Source organism: Aythya fuligula, chromosome 1, assembly GCF_009819795.1.
Source record: "Aythya fuligula isolate bAytFul2 chromosome 1, bAytFul2.pri, whole genome shotgun sequence".
NCBI classification, from domain to species: domain Eukaryota; kingdom Metazoa; phylum Chordata; class Aves; order Anseriformes; family Anatidae; genus Aythya; species Aythya fuligula.
The window spans coordinates 83,001,569-83,024,246 of NC_045559.1; the positions used below are offsets into that span (position 1 = coordinate 83,001,569).

Here is a 22,678-nt window from a genome sequence, read left to right on the forward strand (position 1 = left end):
TGTTCTACCCCACCTCCTTCTCTTCCCCCCCCACCATCCCTCACCTCTTCTTTGAGATTTCTTTGAGATTTGTACAAGAAAAAGATGCAGGTAGCATTCCCCTCAAAGCCATACTGGGTTCTACAGAGCGAAATCAAACATAAAATGGCATGAACCCAGCAATAGCAGTGGTCCTGTGTTCAGAGAATCTGAAAATTGTACTTAAAACCACATACAAGATGCAAGAAATGAGCGTTTTTTATTCAGGCATTAGTACGCCTGCCCTTTCTCCCATTTTTTGTGGTTGTTTGTTTTTTTTTTTTAATCAGAGCAACTTCCACCAGCAAAGCCAGTGCAAACAGTCAAAACAGGAGTCATGCTTATCACTGCCTTTCTTCGTGGGGATTTCTGAAGACAGGTTTGGTCTTCTCAGGCTGCTGCATAACTTCCCTTTTCTCTTTGTTTAAAGCACTACAAGTTTATTGGGTAGTTCAGGCAAGAGAAGACAACTGTTGTATAAAAGGAACTTTATTTTTAGCTTACAGACAGGGGCAGATTGTTGCCTCAGCGTAGCCGTCGGGCTGAAGACCTGGTGATGGGAGTTGTTTTGGTGGGGGTTTCTTCCTCTGTTAATTCTGCTGAAAACTCTAAGAGAGCAAAGCGTGTCAATAACCAGCACTCCCCAGAGAAACAGAGAAATCTACCACCAGCCCACGCAGTGCTCTGAATCCCTGCACACCCTCTGCTCCTCCCAGAGGAAAGTTCTTGAGGTGCCACGTCTACAGTCTTTCTCCAGGTCTCCACTTTTACCTTTAGACATACCTGTCCGATGACTTACCATCCTCAGAGCTGTTCTCCTCATCACTGGAGAAGGTGATGATAGGTTTTTTGCGTGGACGGCTTTTCTGGGCACGCTTCGGGTTCCGCAACGTGCGAGGCTGGGGGGTGACAAAAGCTTTATCCTCATCCCTGTTGGCTGTGCTCAGGGGCTGGCGGCGTGAGCTTGCTGGAAAAAAAAAAAAAAAAAAAAAGGGAAAGGGTGAGGAAAAGTCCCTAGGTGTCTCTGCTGTACTTCAGGATGAGGGAGGAAGACTGCGGTCTCACAGAAAGAAGATACCTGCTGTTGGCCTTCGCTTGGCTGGCATTGGAGTTTTACTGCCTTCCTGGCATGTCTCTGCTGAATCCAGTCCTCGGTTATGGCAGGCAGCCAGCCTCTGCTCCAGCTCTTCAGCCAGAGCCTGGGATAGATGTAACACAGGGGAAAACAAAAACACAAAACCACACAGAGTAGGGAAGAAACAGAGAGAAGCATTACATCCATAGCACAGACACTTCCTACCCCAGAATTTCATCATGATCTCTGAGAAATTGTTGAGACCAAGGAATAGCCTGTTTAACACAGAGAACAGCACGTCTTTCCAATCATTATGTGTAAAAAGCAGTTTTCCTCGCCTGGACACTTCCCACCATCCTTACTTTATTCTCAGGTTTGCTGGGTACTCTGCGGAATCGAACCAGCACTGCTTGGAAACAACTGTAGACAGCTGGGTCTTGTAGCTTGTCTGCAAAGCAGTCAAAGTTGTCCTGCAGCTTGTGAAGGCCCCGTTCCGAGATGGGAAGCAGAGTAAGGCAGTGGGACAGATCCCGATATTGACGCTCATTCCTGGGAAGGAGAGATTGCCCTTAGCTCATACGAAAAGGGCTGTGCAAAGATGAAGACATCCTACCCAGAACTACGGCACATGGGGATGAGGCATTTTCCTGCTGGTGTTTCTCCCCTTTCGTACATGAGATTTATGCTGTTTTGTTACAGATCTGTTCCAGAGTGCCTTGCCACACCAAGCACTTCACAACAACCACTGTATCCCAGGGATGCTGATTTAGTGCCTGTCACAAACACGAAGGCTTCACTGTTAAAGAACACAGTCGTTTGTTTAGAAGGTGTCAGAAGTTAGTGTTGGCTAGTAGGAAAAACACTCCGTGAGGTGAGAACTCTTCTTGAAGGGCCTTATTTCAACTAAAAAACAAAGAAAAAAAATGGTTGCTCATTTTTTCATGTTTGAGACTGTCTCAAGCAGAAGCAGTATTTGAAATTCTGCCCTACCTGGCCAGTTAAGATGCAGGCATAAAGACAGCTATTTTCATTAATATAGAAAGTGAACAAGCAGTATCTGCCGTGTCAAAGGACAACAAGGTCCAGATTCCAGTGAAAGTTAATATAAAAAAAGGATCTAAACTGATATATTTAACATGACTCACTGTGCCAAAATGTGAGGAAGAAACATGAGGTCGAAGCCCCTCTTATTTATGCATACGAAGCAGAGGGCTTGCATAAACACTTTGAGAACGCACTGTCCAAATGCAGACAGAGAATAAAGCTGCAGCATCCAGGTGCTTCCATTTAACATCTCAACAATACTCGGCACACTGCTGTTTAGTACTCCAAAAATCCTAAGGATGGTGGCTGCAAAGTCTTCTCTGGTAGGCTCCTGGTTAGCCTTGAATGAGAATCTTGCTCTAGTATTGCCTCTAGTGTGCACTGAGCTGATCATCTTTGTGGTTCGGCAATATTAGGACAGATTAACAAAGGCTACATGTGTCTTACACCCAGAAAGATCTTTACAAGCGTTGTCTGAAGAGCTCACCAGCATTCCTGGGAGGAAATTTTGGAGAGTCCACTCTCCATTCCAGCTCAGGAAACGAAATCCAACTATTTCTGGGAAATATGCTACTCCCTGAGGCAGCTGAGCAGGTCACATGCCCAGGCACTGTGTACAAACGGCCAAGATAAGCAGACACAGCTTTAAACCTCAAGGGCAAAGTCACAGCTACAACGAAGGAAAACCATCGGAACAGAGGAAAGCTAGGTATGCCAAATCCAGTGGCAGATAAAGATAACAGTGAAAATATACAGTAAAGATGCAAATGGACTTTTACTTTTTCCCTTTGAGAAAAAAAAGAAGTGTACATTTATGTCAGTGAATTTACCTCTTTGGGAACAGGGAGAAAGGAGCAATAAAAAAAAACACAAAACAATCAAATGGGAAGCAAAAAGATACTCCAATTCATAGGATGGGCACTGTACTGTATGCTCTGTAATCAGCACCATGAGCAAGGCACACACATCTGTGTGACAGAGCAAGAGCAGCAAAGGAATAAACATCTCGCAGCACAAGCACTCAAACAACAAAACAGAGCCCCAGGCATAGAGTTAGAACTGAACAGCTCATCCACACAGAACAAGGACAGGCCTCTCAACCCAGGCAGGACTAATACAGAGATTTCAACTCCTCAGTTGAACACATTGATTTCTTAGTTGAGATGCCTCTGAAGAAGGACAAAGGTACATAAAAGCCGCACTTGGGGTATTCTCCTTGCCTAGTTGTAAATAATGCAGATCTAAATTGTCACAAAACCTCTCCCCCAAGATGAGGGGAGAGGGTCCAATCACAATATAATAAATCTACACAACTTTGACCTTCTGTTCTTATTCAAGTAGTTTTAAGAGGAAGATGGGGAAAAGAGGAAAGAAAACAACACCTGAATTAGAGGTGTTTTTTATTCTTTTATTCTCTATTTTTCTCTTGTTTATTCTGTTTATTATTTTAGCGTTTGTGACATGAAGAATATGATGGGAGCCTGTCACCCCCACTGTATAGAAGCTGGTTTCTTCTAACAATTCTTAAGAAACAAACAGACTTACTTTGTCAGGAAATTTAGGATTTAAACCCACCTGGCAGTCCGGAATCGCTGACAAAGTTTCTCCACCAAGCTCTCTGTCTGTTTGTCTTTTGTAATATAGGAGAAGAGATGTCTGCAAAGGAAAAAAATAGCAAAGCTGAAAGCCCAGAGAGGAAACCCTGTTTTTGCCTACACAGTTGCATGCTTGCAGCTCTTCTACCCAGTGATCAGCTGGGTGATCCTTCAGACATGAAGACTAGAGAGCCCTGCATGCCTCAGACTGTTCAGGAGAAAACGTGTTATATGCTGATGGCTTATGTAGTAATCACAGTCACTGTTGTGGGACAGCTGCTATGACATAATTAAAACAGCGTGTTTGTTTGAGTGTCTGCCTATGATGAAACTAAGAAATCAGCTAAAACAGAGACTCTTGCAGGTCTGGAGTGAGAAGTGCTTACATCTGTGTGAGGTAGGAGGGATGCTGAAAAAGCTGCAGTGTCTACTTCCGAGCAGCTCCTTTCACAGAATCACAGAATGGATGAGGGTGGAAGGGACCTCTGATCATCTAGTCCAACCCCCCTGCCAAGCAGGGTCACCTAGAGCACATTGCACAGGATGGCATCTAGGTTGGTATTGAATATCTCAGAGAAGGAGACTCCACAAACCTCTCTGGGTAATGTGAAATCTTTCCATCTCCCCAACTATGTGCCTTTAGAACTGATTTTCCTCGACCTGACTTTCAGATGCAGGCTATGAACAGTCAGACTGGGGAGCACAAGTGAAAAGGCATTTTTTTTTTATGTCACTGTAGTTTCTCTTCCTTAGATACGGCACCCCCTTTGCATAAATGGAGTCACGGTCAAAAGAGATTTCATTAACCCTCATCCCAGATTTCACATACTTCATAATAGTGCGGAAGGATTCTTCATCTACACCACAGTCAGGATCTGAGAGGCGACTGATCATGTCTGGAAGCAGGTTATAGATGGCGTTACCCTGTGCAGGACACAAGGTTCTACATGAGACACAGAATTATGAAAGACAGCCTGAGACAAGACAAATAAGCATCTCCCCACTCCAAAGTACTGACTGAAAGCATCAGCTTCACAAAACGAGCTGTACACAGCCAGCCAAACCTAGCCAGGGCTACTTTGCTAAAGCTAAGGAGCTTACAACTGCAACTCTTGATTTGCAACAGCTCAGCTCTTTGGCAGAGCTGGATGCAGTTTCTTTCTTTTCTAAGCTGGTCACATCCCAGCACAAAAGTCTTCTGATAAAGGAAGCAAACAGCTTCAAGAACTGCCTCCCACCTTGCCTGAAAGGACCCAGTGCAGATTCCCTTTCCTACTGCTTTTACGTGGCTTGGTCAAAACCACTGAGTCAAAGCCATTGCAGAGGTAGGAAACCAGTGTGGTCAGTATAATCAAATAATCAGTATACAGAGGGTAACACTGCTGTAACTCTTAACCTGCTTGGACTGTAACGGCCTCAATTTAAGTATCTCAAAGTCACAAAGCCAAGAGCAACCTTGAACGGTCTCAGAGATGATGCACTGACTGAGCCCTAAAGTCAGGGAACTCTTACAAGATCAAAGTGTAAACTGCAGAAAAATCTGTTCCCAAACTTGAACTGGGCATGCAGCAGAAAGTGAGTGGGAAAAAGCTCTGCTTTGGAGCCTGGTTTCCAATGTGAATGGACGAGGTCAAATTCAACAACATCAGGGTTAAACCAAAACTCATTTAGCAAAATTCCCTTTATCTACCAACATTCAGTCAACACAGAAGAGAGACAGACAATCTCTACACCCCTGACACACCTTCATACAGACTCTTGCATCATTAACCCAGCCTTCAGCAGCCCCCCTCCACTCTGGTGAGCTGAGGTTCCTGCTCATCCACTTGCCTTGTTGGAGAGTTCACTGAAAAAGTTCTGAGCCACTCCCGCGATTGCCTCTTCTGGGTCTATAAGCAGAGTTGCCATTTCACTCACTTGGCCTTTCACCTTCACCATGTCTTTGAGGATGAGGTGTGTCATCACCACTCCAGCCGTCTGCCTCACGCTCTTACAGGGGTCCCGCAGCCTGACAGAAGCACACAGTTACCACAGAAGGCAGCTGAGCCTCTCTCAGCCACCAATACCTCTGACAGCCTACCCCACAAGTCGGTTCTCTGTTGTCTCCCTGCACTGATACTTTTAAATTTGTTTTCCTGCATCACTCTCACCTCCCAGAGGCCCAGCGCCACCCTTCCCCAGAGCCCTCATCACCTGCCCGCTGCCAGCAATAAGCACAGCGTCACCTGGCATAGAGATGTGGTGTCCACGGCTCCACCAGGTTGGGGAAACGGATGGCCAGATCTCCTGCTGCAATAATGAGGTTGGATCTCACGTCGGGCAGGCTGGACTTCTCCATCATAGTGAACAGCAAGCGCAAGTGGGAGTCACAGAACTCAGAGCTGGTGGGACAGGGTAAAGAAAAGAAGGCATGGACACCAAAACCCAGCCTCTGATACTAGTAGGACCAAAACAATAACATATATATGAAAGCTCTTTGTTTTTCCCCCCTCTCCAATGCAAAGGAGTTGCAACGTTTCTTGTGCTTTAGTACCAGGGAGGTTTAGAAGAGGATATTGGCGTTACCTGATCATGCAGAGTTTGCCAAGAGTCAGGGCTGCAGCAGCTCTAAGTGCTGGATCGCTGTAGAGCCCAGGGTTGTTGCAGATCTTGAGCACCAGTGGAACAAAGGCGGAAAACAGGTGCTTTTCTAGAGTGGGGAATGAAGGCAGCAGGTATGTGAGCACTATTTGAGCAGTACTCTTGAAGAACAATTACTCAATTTATCCCAAAATTTCTGGGGGCTATACTGACTATACTAACTGCCACCAAAAATAACAACTCCAGGGAGGCAGAACAAAGAAAAAGTGCACACAGAAACTGATACTGAAGAAAAATGACAGTGTTTATGAAGGAAACAGCCTCCCTCCTTCTAGATGTGTTACCTGGTGTACTTTTTCTCTCACTGCAGACAGAACCTGTGCTCTTTAGCAGAGCCACACTTACCGTCTAGAAGTTCTGTCTCACAAATACTGTGGATGAGCTCAGCCTCAGTGTCGTCAGCAGAAGCTCCCACCAGGCCCAGTTCCTCTTCCATAGTGGTCTCATTTCCTGTGCTCTGTGCAGAGAGGACAATTGCAAAAGAAGATGATGGACATCAATAATCCTTTCCTTCGTGAAGTACTTCTCTCTTAGAGAAGAGGTGCAAGTCACCAGCAGCATGACTACAGTTTGGAAGAACAGACTGACAGAGAATTTTATAACCCCTTTTTCCTAAGAATTAAATGAAGCTGTGAAGGGTATCCAGGATTTGCTAGTCCAAATGCCACCAAGTACCAAAGAAAGTCTAAGTTACTGAAGCTAACAAACTGAAGCAGAAATAAGACACACCTGGCACCAGTGCCCGAGTCCAACACAATTCAAGGGACACACAAATCCTAAAAGCAAGAAAGAAGATCAAAGCAGCCTTTGAACTGGTGGCCTTGTGAGCAAGATTACAGAAACCTTATGGCAAGGAAAAAAAAAAAAAAAACAACACAAATCTGCAGGACCAAATCTGCATCCAACTGCTACTTCTGAGAAAATCTCATGGTAACCTCCTCCCGTGTGGGAAGTTACTGATAAGCAGGGTGGATGAGAAAATGAAGTACAAGTTTCTCTGAACACAGCAGTGTAGGCATCTAATAAAGACTGGAAGCTTAAGTACACGAGACTTTTCCTTGAGCAAGAATAGGACGAAGAAAAGAAATCAACCTTGCTGGACTCCAGGAAACACTGAGGCAGACCATGGTATTTCTATCACACAGATCCCAGTAAGAAGGCTACTGGGAAATACTTTCATCATCATTCCCTGAGAGACTGTAGGTCCTTGAACTCTACGGATCAAGGTTCTGGAAGGCCTTTTGTGAAACTCAGGGCACAAATGGGCGTTCAACACCAGCAGCAATTGCAAGAAGATTGCAATGCTAAGAAAGGAGGTGATGGGTGGAGAGGAAACTTTCCGCAAGCAGGAAGATAAACCCGGTTAGGATAACACCCTTCGCTTCTTCCCTGCTGCCTGTTCCAAACCCAAGAGCAGTTGGAGTTTTACTTACAACACCTCACAACTCAGTTCTCACCCGAGACCTCTGACTTGTCGTGCTGCTGTCTAATTTCTTGGTCTTCTGCTCCTCCTTGAGGATGCGGCGTCTGCGCAGCTCTGCGCTCACGCACACCTCCAAATATGCTACCTGCTGCAGTGCCACCTGGCCCACAAGGGACACCAGATGCATCAGCAGGAACGTAGGGAGACTGCTAGCACCAGAGACTCTGCTGGGGGAAGCCTCTTGATCTAGTGGAGAAAAACGATTGCAGTTCAGTATTAACTTGGACTCTACCCCCCCCCCCCCCCAGTTACTGCCAAATCTCATTAACTGCATAACCCATCTTCACTCTCCACAGACCCCTTCACAACACCCATATCCTTCCATGCCAACATCTCCACTAGCTCCTCAACTCTGTTCTCCTCCTGCAGTTGTTCCAAACCACCCCAATCACAGCACTAGAAACCACGGGTACAGGTTTTCTTCACCAGGTTTTTTCCTTACCAGCTTTCTGCCCATCAGCCTCCTGCAGCTTGTCCAGAACTTTCTGGCTGCACACCTGCAGGATGCGAGCGCTGATCTCGTCTGCCCCTTCTGCTAGCTGGTAGATAAGTGTTATTGCTGCCTCCATGAAAGGGATCCAGTCACCACTTGGCTGGACAAAGCCTGATGAGAAAACGGAGCCATGTACCACGCGTAACAGCAACAGCACAGGCTGTCTCACAGCCCAACTCCACCTCCTCCAACCCCCCTGCTGTCCTGAGCTCACCTTTACTCACAGCCTCAGTCAGGTACCCAAAGAGCATGTGATCCTGGGGCAGTCGAAAAGGGGCTTTGTTCCTCTCCAGTGCTGGCTGCAGAGAAAACAGATCTTAACCACACAACAGAACTCGCCCGTGCCCTCCCTGGCACTTCATCTTGCTGTGTGCACAATCCCAATCAAAAGCCTGCTATGCCCATGGCAGTGACAGTCAGCACAGCTCTGCAACTAAACACACCACAGGGGTATTTCTGTCATTTTTGAAGACACTGCGCAGACTCAAAGTTTGGCCAGAGGATGACCCCAAACCAGACAGTTCCACTACTTCACTTTAAATCAGAATAACTCTTGAATTCTCAAAATGACTCTTTAGATTTGATGTTATTTTGCTCCTTCATTTGCCATTATGAAGAAGATGGAAACCTTCAGAGCATCTTCAGAATTAGCAAAGGTAAATCAACAGGATGTCCCTGGCTATGGGTACGGTACTCCAGCACCACAAGGTTTTGTTTAAAAGTAAAATGTCATCACTAGAAATAGCTGAAGACAGCTCTGGATTCAACATCAGCTCGCACTTACAGTGATTAGAACGCTCTGTATCACTTCCACTACCTACTGGCCTGGGAATAAGATAACCCAGAGAACTACTAAAACAAAACTGACAATGCCTTGGATATCCCAGCACATCTGCGGCTATCTGATCAAGATATACTTGATGAAAAGAAGCTACTGCTTGAGGTTTTAACAGCTTTCACTAGCTGGAAACAAAAATTCTCAATTTATTATAATCCTACTCTCCATACTAAATCTCTGGTTTGGGGCAGAAGAGCTACCACAATTAGTCAAGTATCAGTCCCTTCCCACATACTAACTGAACTGCAGAGTTAAGTCAACCTAAAATTAAATTACAACTATCTTCAGAACATTTACAAGCGCCGTAATGCCCATTATTCATGAAGGTAATTCCTGCATTAGCGTCACCATTCTCAAAACAGAGTGATTGTGTTGTGTGGAGGAGGGCTGCTTTTATACTGGAACTCCTGAACTGAAATGCCCTAAATATTTGAGTCAAAAAAGAAAAAAGCTTTTATTTATTAATACAGTTGGGGGGGAAAAGGTATAAAGTGTTCTTCGACAGAGAAGCCATGTGATAGGTCACCAGTTACAACACGAACAAGTTTGAAAATCTTTTGTCTTATGCTCACCTGTACAGCTGCCACTCCCAAATACCAATTAACAGGGAGGGTAAAGGCAACAACAGCAGAAAATACCAGTAGATGAAAGGACTCCAGGACCAAGGAGACACAAGTCAGCTTAGAACTGGGAGTCTGACTAAGAGAAGTCGAAGAAAAACAGATTTTCTTGTGTACTGGACTCTCTGCTACTTTGAATTCAACCTGTTGCCTAATGAAAGTTTTTTACTGTATGTTCACTGATGTGTGGTAAGCTTTCCTGACAGTGCTGCTGAATGGTCTCAACCTACCTTATTTCAACACACAAAAAAATACCTCCCTCCCTAGCTAGTAAAATTTTCTCTTATTTCTCTTCTCAATATAAGCTACTTCCCACTTTTTTAAACCACTATTACTGTGACCTCACGGGCGAACTGGAAGTCTTACCTTAGGGTTACTGGCAAGTTTGGAGATCGTATTGCATACTTCTTGTGCCAAGCAATAGTCTTCACATGCTTTCTCAGACAACCCTACTGTCACCAAAACATCCAAGTTGCTACCTACGATCTCTGGCTTCCCCCTGTGGAATAGAAGACACAGGAGTATTACGTGAGGTGCTGATTAAAGTTTACAGTAAACATACATAGACAATAGAAATGCTCCTTGTACCTTATGGAAAGTACCTTATGGGGACAAAAAAAAAAAAAAAAAATCATCACACCCACCTCACCTTCCTACCTGTGACACTAGGTCCGTGCTTTAGAATGCACAATTTACAGGGTGAAAAGGGTAAAAACAGAATTTAACATATTTAAAAATGAATCTTAAAGAAATAATAATCCTAATGGATTAGAATAAAAGCTAAAAATCACCCCCCTTAGCAGATTTCTGGAGAAGGAAGTGTTGTTCTTATTCCACAAACATACCCATGGTCTAGAAACACAGTGGCCCACATATCCCCTCACAGGATACCCCAGAAATATATGTTTTTGTAGAAATTCCATGATTTTAAAAGTATCTTAATTTTGAATTTACGTTTACAATTGTGCTGCACACACATGGAATGGGGTGGTAGAAATACCTTGGGAGGAATATATAAAACTCAAATTGTAGAAGTGCCTGTTCACTCCTACACTAGAGCCAAGACCTTTACAAAGAATGTCATGAAGGTCTGTTTCTGACTGATGAATGACTGAAGTAGGAAGAACAAGAAATTAGCAGGTAAGCTAAATGCCCAAGGGTTACTAGGCTGGGAAATAGAGGAATTGAAATTATAAATTATTCAGACAAAACAAATTGTAGTGCAATTACACTCTTTTTGACCACAGAAGGAAGCAGAATGTTTTTTCCACCATGCTAAGGCTCTAGGCAGCATCGCACGATTCTTCTCAAAACACGAAGTTTCAGAACTGTGTCATAGTAAAACCTGAGATGGGATGGACTTTTAGAACACAAAGAAGGTAATGCTATCATATTAATTCACAGATCATGCTGTTGGCACCCAGCAAAATTGTGTTTTAATTCCAGGCTTCGATACCCCATGAACTGGTTACTATTTTTTTTTTAAAGGCTGCAGAACCAAGGGTCAGCTGATGCAGCACCAGCAGTTCTTCAATAGAAGTCATCTCCCTCTACGTCCTCTCACTCACAGGATCACACCGGGCCCTAGGCTCACCGTGCCATCAACCCCAGCAGCATCACAGCTGCTCGTCGTTCTAGAGGCGAGCACTGCAACTTCTCTGTGAACCGCTCCCAAAGCAGCTGGATCACAGCAGGTTTTATTTCATCTTTCTGCACAAACTCTGAGATCTGGAAAAGAAGTACAATAAAACAAGCAGTGAGAGGCAGAGGAGGATGAACGGACTTCAGACCAAAAAAGACATTCCCGGCACTGACTGCCATTTTAACATAACAGATATTTAAGCTCACAAATACAATTCAAGCCCAGACAAAGCAAATACTCACCATTTCTTCCAAGCACTGTATTGTTCCTAGCGAAGCATCCACCACGATGAGAGAGAGAGAGTGCACCAGGTTCTGGGCCCTGGCCCTTTGAAGGGGAAGAAAAAAAAAGAAAAAGCAACTGTCATGATTACTCACTCACCTATTCAGAGAGCTGAGGACAACTATTAGATAACAGATCTGATTTCTGGGAACAAGAAAACTTGCCCTTCCACAAGCTACAGTTCTCAGAGTCACCCAGACCAATTTCAGCAAGCACACCATGAGCTCAGAAGTCCATTGCTGTTCTTCCCAATGCTCCGCACAAATGCCCAACAAGAGACACTCACCAGCCACTTCCCAGTTTACTCTTAACCACAAGTCACAGTACTACTCAGTAGAGCATAAGAAACTGCAAAACTGCCTATGAACAAATAAGGCCTGAGATCAATCTGCAGGAGAGTCCTCTCCAGTCATCACTAGCACGCAGTGGCAAGAAGCAGGCGTGCTGTTTGCTGCCTTGATGGTATAATGAGGGTGAGGTATGGTACCTCCCACCAGGGATCACGCTTAGATAAGTGAGCATGCATCCAATGGTATTTGCATGTGGTCAAGTGCTAAGAAAAAAAGAGCAAGTGCCAACACTACAGAGAAGATTCAGCTTGGTAGCAGTAAACAACAAACGAAGACCCCATTAACATCCTTTCACCCTCTGTGTGCAGAGGTTTACTACAGAAAGATTTAAGATTGGTCTGAATGAAACATGTGTGAAAGCACCTGAACCATAATAAAAAAAAAACAAAACACTCGTTTCTTTATCGCTCGTGTACTGTGAGCGATAAAGAAACTTTCTTAATGGCAACACTGCCCAAGGAGGGTGAAAACCCATGGCTCCAAGACTGGGAGCCAGCTGCTATGGGCTGATCCCATAAGGGATTGAAATACCTGCCCAAAAGTCAGTTCATTGTTGCCAGTCAAGAACCCAACTGACACGACACATATTCAATAGCTGACGCCCCTTGACATCAAATGATCCTACTCAGATCATTTGAACAGATGCCTCCTGGTGTGGTGCTTTGTATGAGTGAAATTTAGGAGAAAGTTCAGCATGAGCACCTGATAGCAGTTTCATTTAAAAGACTTCGTAATTTTGCCTCCTGTAAGGTCTCGTGGAGTTCTGCTGTGTTAACTTCCTACACGTGAATACTACAACAAACCAGAAGCAGAAGCTCATCAGTAAGTCCCAGAGGAACACTGGGATACCCATATATATAAAAACACGTTGGAACTGCACAAGTGTTAGTAACGGTTCAAAGAGAAAACATTTTCACTAGTAGACACAAACCTTACATTTCAGCTCAGCATGAACCATGGCAACTTTGATTTCTCTTTCTGTCCATATTCCATTTCCAACAGCTCCCCAAAGGAAGGAAAATGGAGAGGGGGAAAAAAAGAGAAAGAAAGAAAAGCCCTCTGAATAGGATGTCCCATACCTCTCTGAATTCCCGCTCGGGCTCAGATAGAGCTGCCTGTAGGCATTCAGCACAGCCTCCTTAACAGCAGGCTCTTTCGACCATATGAGGGGGAGCATCCTGCGGACTCCAAGCAGTGCTTGGGGCACACCAAACCGGGAGACCGTCACAAAGAACTCAATGGCTTCCTGAACCACTGCAGAGGAAAGAATAGTTGCATTAGTGAAGCTTCTTCCTTCTCCTTATTAGAAAGGCCATTAAAACATATTCACAGGCACACTGCTCTTACAGCTAGCCCTGGGAGCATTGAAGATCAGTGCTACTCTCTGCAGATGGCTGAAGTCAGAATAGGGTCCCTAGTACAGAGATACAGATGTCTTGGAGGAACTGGGCATAGGTTAACAACATTATAGCTAGCTGTGACATGATAGACCTAGGAAATGAGCACAGAAGCCACACTTCAGGAAAAAATAAATCTATTCTAGGAACAGCAGCTTTGAAAAAAAGATCTTATGGTCACAGCAGATGAAAAGCTGCTGTCTCAGTACAATGTTGTAACCAGAACAGCTAAGGTACCCGATGTATTGATGGGGTACAAAGCATTTGCCACGTATAAGGAATAACATAATTTGATTCTAACTTGACAGTTCCTGAAAATATACAGCCCAGTCTTCTGTTCATACGACAAGAAAGAAACACGTTAAGTTAGAGTGCATTCACAAGAAAGCCACACTGATGATTAGAGTCTGTACAATGAACAGTTTATAGAGCCTGAACTCTGGTTAAGTGGCAGCTTATGGCAGTATGGGCAAAATAACATCTCACTAAAGAGGCTGTACCCCTACCAGACATGAAAGTGCTTGTGTCTAGACAGTCTGCTATGCTTGTGCTGCCCCCAGTCACACCAGAAGGTGCACTCTTACCAGAGAAAAATAAAATTGCATCTTCATATCTTAAATCTTAATTAAAAAAAATTAAATCTGAACATACACATCCCTTAGTCCCACTCAGCACCACAGCAGCATACTGTCTGGATATCTAACTTGCCATCCTTGTACTACAGCACAGGACAAAAGCTAGTAAAAACTGCAACCATAAAAAAACAAGCAACCAACCAACCAACCAACAAACAGGCACTGAAATACCAGCTATGGGGCACTCTCTCACCCTTAAACTACAAGTGACCTGTAAAGATGCTGAATTCGAGTTCGTTCTTGTGTATGCAATCAGCTAAAAACATCCCAACCTTGCTGAAGGAAGCCTGCATGTGTAGCATGGCTAAGATACAAGTTCTCATCACAGGTGAAGCTCCAGAAGCATCTGCACAATGCTAAGATGCTGTAGTGTCCAGAGCCACCCACACTCCAAAAATGTATGAGGGGTTGGGACAAGTGGATGAGCAAGGTGGGATTTGCACCCTGCACCTGTCTCAGGAGTGCTGATTCATGACACTTTGGAAAAAAAAAAAAGTCTAACATTAGTAGCTGAATTAACCCTATTTGGGACTACTCATCAGTCCACCTTTGTACTGAAGGTACAGAACTGAAGAGAACCAGGCCATAGGACCTGCTGACGAGGATTGCTTTTGGCTACAGAATAAAGTTTAAGGAGGGGTGATGTTAATGAGACATGCTGCTCAGTTCCCCTCTTTTTCCTGGTGTAACACCTGAAGCAGCATCAAGCAGGTAACAGAACCCTGCTTAACTTGCCATGCCTGCTTTGGGTGAACCTCAGCTGAGATGAGGATCTCCTCCCACAAGAGAGGGGAAGCCTACATAAATTAATTTTGGTCTTTTTTTTTTTTTTTTTTAAATCCTGATATTTAAAAAATCAATCCTACACATGCCTCAAAAGCCTACTCACACCCTAATGCGACCCTTTCACAACACTAGTTTAGATGGTGCTTCCTGTACCCAATATACCAGAGCCTGTGACATCTGCTCAGTAAACAGCAGCTCCTCCAGCCTTTTCCTTGGTGTGCCACCGCTCCTACATCTCTTCAGTAAGGGGAGGGACCTGGAAAACTCTAAAAGGGAGGAAAAAAAATGGCCCCATGGCTATTTCACACACCTGAGACAGAATTTTCATACATCAGCTTGCTGACCAGGCTCAGGGCTTCTGTGATTTTCACTGAGAAGTTGTAAGCATCTTGCAGATACTGCACCAACATCTCCTGTTTGACCAGCTCTGTTTGAGCCTGCTCTTGAGGCTGCTCTTTGGGCGCAACTTCTTCGATTGTAAGACTCCTGTTGTCACATGGAGAATCCTCATGGTTCTTACCTGGGCATAAACACTTGCTTGTTAACAGTATTGAAGGTATAAAAGAAACAGGCACTGCTCAGGGCATTTTAACCCTTCTCCTTCCACCCCATATTGACATCTTGTAACAATCAAGAGACTTCCACAAAAAATAAAACCAAAAAAACAAATGAAAAAATTACAGACTTTGCCATCAGACTTCTACAAAGACAAAATCTCAACGTGCTATAAACTCCAGTACTACAACATAATGCACCACAGAAATACCAGCTACAACAGGGGACGGGAGAGGCATTGTCCAATTTACTCAAACTCTGTAAAAACAATGAAGGAGTTAATCTGAATTTGACAGTTCCCCGAAGATGGACAAGGGCCTAAGAAGGAATCAGAGCAGAGTACAGAGAAGGAAAAAACTACTAACTCTGTAGCAAAGATTGTGCAAATCTGGGGAGCTGACAAAGTGCAGATTATAATTTAGATAGTAGTTTTTTTTAACTAGAAATGAGTTCAAGGGGATTAGCTGGGAGACCTTATTCTGAACCAAATACAAAAGATAAAGCATGCAAAGTCTTAAAATATAAGCACGAGCCCTAGAGAAATAAGACTTTGCTTGAATCTGATAGTTGCTCAATAGTGAGCATTATGTGCCACCACCTGTTCAGGAGGCAGAACTCCACACAAATTCAGACAGGACAGAAGTGCAGGAGTGGATTAACACTGGCTTCACCCCCCATAGCAGATATGATATGACTTAAAACATTAGAAATGCACTTCCAGTGGGAACATGGAACATTTCCCACCAGAACTGATAAAACAGTCAATTATCCAGCTGCCAAGTACATGCAGAACCGAAGCCTACATGTCGAAAGAAGGGATATGGCATTCCAGAGGGTTTGGGTTTAACTCTGGTACCAGCTTGAACTCAGGGAAGAGAAAGACCAGTGTGCTGCAGTTACCTATGTAAAGTCTCTTCAGAATGCCCAGGATTGTTGCCTCCTCATTTTCTTCCTCGGAGCTAATAAAGGGCTCCTTCCCCTGGAAGCGGCACAGGGCCTTCTGCGTGAGGCGGACTGCACTCCTGGACAACAACATTGCCCAACAGGATGTCAGCAACCCATTCAGACAGAAAACAAGGGAAAACACCCAGCTTTGCCCTGAACACCTGGAAAAGCAGTTCCTGACAGCATGCTCTGCTGGGTACCCTCATCAATCTCCTCCCACAGAATAACATTATTGGAAATCATCCCTTTACCCTGAAGCTCAAACAAAGAACAATAGACTGACATATCCCCTATTATAAAATCCTCTCTCGAACTGTGGAGCCTTCTTACTTGTAATTCAGCTTCTTCAGAAGCCCAGTGATTTGCTCTGATGTACCCTCTGCTGTTTCTTCAACTTCCAGCACCTCATCTTCGTCTTCCTGAAGTGGTAGGAGCTGCTCTACGGCAGCTCTAACTTCTGGCAGCATTGCTTCCCACTCCTCCTCTGCGGTGATTGCTGGAGCTATAATGAAACAGGGAGGATGGGGAATGGAGAAGACATAAATGATACCCTAAGCAGGGAAAGAAAATTCATCTGGAAGTAATCCTACACTTTCTTCCCCCCACAGACAAGACAGTATTCCCACTGTTGATCCCATCCAGGCAAGAATATGAATAGATAAGAATTTGGCATTAAAAAAAAAAAAAAAAAAAGCATACACTGAAGGGCAGCTGAGAGAACCATCATTTGCTATGTATTGCTTTGTAGGCAGCATGAGACATGAGGTTAATGAAGTTTAAATTAATATTGGACCTAACTCCTGGCTGAAGCCAGGACTCCTTGAAGGGTTGACAATGGAAGTCCCAGAGAACGTTTATAGAGGTTTTTAAGTTCTCACCCTGTTAACAGGGCATTCATAAAGTCCTTTTATTACAACATAAACTCAAAAAAAAGTTTATTTCCAGTTACCTGGCTTACTGTCTCACACAAGTAAGATCTGAGACAAAAGCCATTGCAATCTGGGAGCAAGTGTAAAATGACAAAAATGACCAAAAAAAAAAAAAAAAAGCACAGAATAATTCCTACTGGCCACAGTACAGGGTACAACTTGTAAAGGGCAAAGAGGAAGAGAAGTTACCTGCAGTTTCTCTGCAGCGGTCCCTCATTTCTTGCAGCTTCTGCACCTCTTTCTTGAGTGGGTCAGCCAAGTCAGCGCAGCTTAACTGAGGATGCCAGGAAGGGAAGAAATAGATTACTTAAGCTTCTTTTTCTAGAATTCTCTTTTCTCTACTTTAAGTTATCAGTCCCCTCAGAACACCTGTATCTTCGAAACTGAAGTAGCAGACCCAGGTCGCTATCCTAGAATGGCTGCTGCTGTAAAACACCAGTTTAAGCCTCAGAAAGTCAGGAAGAGCTGCAGCTGAATATAAAGAATTGCAGAATTCTGCATAGAATGTTCTAAAGCCTAATTCTGATCCTAAAGAAAGAAATCCCACAGTGAATTCACATCAAACTGCTGCAGGTTTTTCCACAATCAAGACCATAAACCTCTCGGTCCTGCATATTTATCAATTACACCAAGTGAGCAAAGAGCCAGAGAATGAGACCTGAACAACAGAAACCTCCGAAAGCTCCTGCTAGCAGCGTTAGAAGTTACACTGTCTCTTCCACAAGGTACAGAAAGAGCACTGCCCTGCCTGTAACACGCTGCAGATACTCAGCCTGCAACAGAAACGTAGCACAGTAGTAGGAATTACCTTGCAGGAGAAGGGATTGTTGGACAAAAACGCAGCCAGGAGCTGGATGGCATTTTTAACTACCACCACAGATCTGTCTTGGAGACGCCCAACAGCCAGCGATACCACAGACTGGAACTGAGTCAAAGGCAGGGCCTGGGGCACAATGAGAGTGTAGGCAAAGTTATCGAGAAGCTGTGGAGACTTGCAAGAAGTTGTTTTCTCGCAGACACATTAATACACCCGCGTACTGTTCTACTGAAAAGCTTGTCTACGGGAAGGCAAATTATAGATTCATAAAAAAATCTGGGTCTGAAGGGTACGACACATCTGGTATGACTTCTCTTGAAAGCAAGGACTTAAATTAGGTTTGCCAAGGTCCTGTTGAGTAGTCTTAATATTCCCAGTGCTGTGTATTCCCATACCAATGTCCAGAAAGTCTTTGTGTATCATGTGCTTCCTTCTACTCTGTCCCAGTAATAACAAGAAGCATGCAGTTTCTGTTCCTCACTTCCCTTAACCCTAGGATCTTTGGTCTCTTGTGAAAAGGAATTGCAGACAATTCCTTTGGAGGACTGTATCTTTCTCACTTAGACTCCAGCCTCTGCACACAAAGAACAGGGTGACAGAAATTCCCTTAGAAAACAAATCAGGGGAGGGTGACCGAGGCAATACCACTTCCACACCACACTTACCTTACCCTGAACGATTCGGGTGAAAAGCTGCAGCACCCGACTGCGCACAAATCCATTGACGTCACAGATGTGGGCCTGCAGCGTACTCAAGAAATGGTCCCGCGTACCACGGGCAACTTCCTCCAGCTGGTCACCGTTCAGCACCTGCAGCAGCACTTCTGTCATAGCTGCCAGAATGGCGTTTCGCATCACGTAGCTCTGCAAAGAGAGGAGTTGTTGGACCAGGAACAGAAAAGAGAGCATGACCTGGTATGCCAGTGGAAAGGACAGCACAGAGTTCAGGCCTGTTAAGTCCCATGCTCAGGTCTTGAGTGAATTTCTGTAAGTGACAGAGACTCAACATCACATTTTGTGTTTTCTTTGTATGTTTTAGGGAAGGCCATGACCTATTCCAAAGGGCAGGTTTGGGCTACTTAATCTTTGTAAAAGAGGTCCTGTTTTCAAAAAGAAAAAAAACGGAGAGCAACACTGCCACTACTTGACTTCTCCAGACATGTAAATGTTTTGCAAACGTACCTCGCCATCCAAGTGACGCAGCAGAACACTCATGTTGGATAGCACCAGAGCAGGGTTTTGTTCAGCGAGTTCAGTTATAAAGGTGGCATAACCCTTCACTCCAGAAGTATCACGAGATAAATCCTGCGGATTTTTCTGTCCAATTTCCCTGCACAGAAAGATGACACAAGGAAAAGGGCACCTCGGGTTGCCAGGGTTAGAAAAAGAAGTCTTGGTGTATTTTTCTCACCTCAGAAGCTCGCCCACTATACTTTTCAGACCATACTCTGTAGCCCAGACCGTCACAGCCCGAACAAACACTGGGGCTACGTGTTCAGAGTGCTGCAGCATCTGCGTGATCTTCAGAGTGGCACCTTTACGACGGAAGGAGGGAGAAAGAGGTCAGGGAAAATACCTGGGGACAGCTTCCAGAAGAAGGCAGAAAAAGCAGGAACTCACTGAACATGTGATCGTAGTGACTCAAAGCCGTGGCAAGCAGATGTGTCACTGCATCCCGCGTGGCCCGATGCTTCTGGTGACCGATAGTTGGATTCCCCAGGATGCGGTAGCAGACTCCTGTCACTAAGCTGAAGCCACACAGAAGAGACAATCAGCTTCACTACTGCAGGTTGCACCAACATCAGCCTAGCACACCACGCTAGGTACACATCTCTCCCTGAGACCAGTGAGATTCTCCAATATCCTTCAGAAACTGAGCAACAAACATCTGAATTCTACACGAGAAAAGGAACCGGTTCCGAAATGCCTCCCAGTTTCCTCAGCCTCCCAGTGAGGGGCATCCTGCAGAAGGCTGCAACACCAGCTCACTGGCAGATTTAACATTTAATGCTTTCTTCCCACACCTACATCCACTCCATCCCATCCCTTCTCGGTGCTCCCTTACTTGACAAAATCTTCTTCCACCACGCCACCCCAAAGCCGGCGGAGATCCAGCTGCAGCAGCTGGTTTAACAGACGCAAGAGCGGCTCCCTCTCCTCTTCCCACGAGGATTCAGAGACCTTTGCACGGTTCTTTTTGTTCTAGAAAGAAAATTACGTGATGTGATACATTAGTAGCTTGACAACAGGAAAAAAAAAAACAAAACAGAACTCCATCATCCTGCTTCCCTTGACAACGAACACAGCTGTTAAACCCTACAGCACTGAGGGGCACACATTAAGATGTGTAAGACATTTATATGCCAACACCAAGTGACCGTTGCTGTCCTCTTGGAGCACAGGAGAGAACTCTAAAGCTGAAGAGTGAAACACAGGCCTGGGCATTTGAGTCCCAGCTGATGTTTAGGCACACATTTGTCTGCCTTCCAAGAAGGATTTCACAGAAATACTGCTCTTGCAAGCTCCACGTTTAAATAAACACAGTTATACCATTTGACCCAGATTTCAGCAAGCTCCTGCATTTTCTATGTTGTTTTCTCCCCAGTCTTCTCACCTACCTTTCCACCAGGATCCACCTCTACCAGCCCATTCTTGGAGGTTTCCTTTTCAAAGGCTTCCAACAGGCCAGTCAGCACGTAGCAGTTCATCTTGAGAGCGCTCAGGTGAGCGCTCAGGTCCGCGTGGCTCAGCCCAGAATCACCCAAGATGGCAGGAAGCTCATTGGAATGACGGGACGCCACTGGAGAGAGGCACAAAGAGGTGAGGACTTTGGGCCAGGTTCCTCAGCCATCCTCTTTGTTGGGAACTTCGAGCAGCCATCAGATTACCAAAGATGTGTGCTCACATCTTGCCAGCTGTAAGGCTGCCCCCTGCAACCCAAACCTGGGAGCGCTCTCCTACCCTGTTCCCGCAGCCCCCCCGTCAGCTGTGAGAAGCACTCGCTCGGAGCTGATGCACCCCCAGGATTTGCCTTTCCAGGGATGTGGGGAAGGGGATTTTCTGTCGGCCTGCCCTTACAGCGAGCATGCACGGCTCTGCGCTGCCCACCAAGATTACAGACCCCTACACAGGAATGGGCTGAGGGCGCAACCCAGCTGGCCAAGTCACATTAGCCTTTATATCATCATGGAGCTGCTGAACGAGGTCAAAACCCCCCTTTTGGCAGGCACCCACCTTGCATCATCAGCTCCAGGGCGTCCTCCCTCAGGGCGGGCGTCACGGCTTGGAAGTTGCTGCGGGGAGGCAAGCACAGCGCGTCAGGGCAGCGCACGGACCCCCGGGGAGGGGGAGCACCCCCAGGCAGCCCCCCGATACTCACTGCAGCAGGCTGTACATGGTGTCGAAGTGCTGCAGCACGGCCAGCGCGCCCTGCGCCCGGAAAGCGGCCCGGAAAGCTGTGGGGAGAGATGGGGGGCGTGAGGGGGGCTGAGGGGGGGCATGGGGGGGTTGGAAGGGGGCTGAGGGGGGACTGGGAGGGAGTTAGAGGGGGCTGGGGGGACTGTGGTGGGACTGGGGGAATTGAGGGGGGACTGAGGGTGAATTGGAGGGGACTGGGGGGGACTGAGGTAGGACTGGGGGGGGAATTGTTGGGGCTGAGAGGAGACTGAGATAGGACTGGGGAGGAATTGGGGGGGCTGGAAGGGGACTGGGGGGGAATTGGGGAGGGCTGGGGGGGAATTGGGGGGGTGGGGGGACTGAGGGTGAATTAGGGGGGTGCTGAGGGGGAGTTGGGGGGGCTAGGAGGGATTGAGGGGAGTACTTGGAGGGGGCTGGGGGGGACTGAGGGGGATTTGGAGGGGGGCTGGGGAGGACTGAGGAGGGACTTGGGGGGGACTGGGGGAAGACTGAGGTGGAATTGGGGGGGCTGGGGGGGACTGAGGGGGGCTGGAAGGGGACTTGGGGGGCTGAGAGGGAATTGGGGGGGGCTGGGGGGATTCAGGGGGGTGCTGAGGGGGACTGAGGGGAGGACGTGGGGGGGTCTGAGAGGGAATTGGGGGGACTGGGGGGGAATTGAGGGGAGCTGGAAGGGGACTGGGGGAGCTGAGAGGAAATTGGGGGGGCTGTGGGGCCTGAGGGGAGGGCTGGGGGGGTCGAGGGGGTTGGGGGGAGCTGAGGGGGATCTGACGGGGACATGGCGGCAGTGGCAACAAGCCCTCGCCTGGACACTGGGGGGGAGAAGGGGGTGCGCAGGACCCCTACCTGCCACCGCGGGCGGCAGCTCCCGCCCGGACAGCACATCCTGCACCACGTAGCGCCCCGCGCCGCCGCCGCGCAGCAGGTCCCCGGCCACCAGGGGCAGCTGGAAGTCGCACGGCGCCGCCATGATGGCCGCCGGCCTCCTCCGAACGGCCCGCGCAGGCCTCACTCGCCCCACCCCCGGCGCCGCCTCAGCCAATCAGCGCCCGGAGGAGCCACCGCCCCTCGGCGCCTCGCCCAATCGCCGCCCGCCTTCCCTCAGCGCGGCCGTTAGCGCC

The 22,678-nt window shown here is 46.4% G+C and overlaps 1 protein-coding gene and 1 non-coding gene across 2 annotated transcripts; both read right to left on the bottom strand.

Moving 5' to 3' along the window:
- Positions 1-489: 489 nt before the first annotated feature.
- Positions 490-22,527, bottom strand: NCAPD2 (non-SMC condensin I complex subunit D2). The gene is made up of 31 exons (XM_032207768.1): positions 22,404-22,527; positions 21,523-21,598; positions 21,378-21,436; positions 20,762-20,943; positions 20,209-20,345; positions 19,764-19,891; positions 19,555-19,678; positions 19,326-19,473; positions 18,810-19,007; positions 18,136-18,270; positions 17,517-17,601; positions 16,729-16,900; positions 16,354-16,475; positions 15,209-15,418; positions 13,160-13,334; positions 11,691-11,775; positions 11,401-11,534; positions 10,173-10,305; positions 8,563-8,647; positions 8,298-8,459; positions 7,830-8,041; positions 6,718-6,829; positions 6,298-6,421; positions 5,958-6,113; positions 5,563-5,740; positions 4,562-4,656; positions 3,713-3,793; positions 1,456-1,642; positions 1,097-1,217; positions 818-985; positions 490-626 (listed from the first exon to the last, which is right to left on the bottom strand). Exons 1-31 carry the CDS (start codon positions 22,525-22,527, stop codon positions 544-546), a joined length of 4,191 nt encoding a protein of 1,396 aa, XP_032063659.1. The 3' UTR covers positions 490-543.
- LOC116485252 lies at positions 21,018-21,336 on the bottom strand. Its single transcript, XR_004252850.1, has one exon. It is a non-coding gene; the product is annotated as a small nucleolar RNA U85 (small nucleolar RNA).
- Positions 22,528-22,678: the final 151 nt, after the last annotated feature.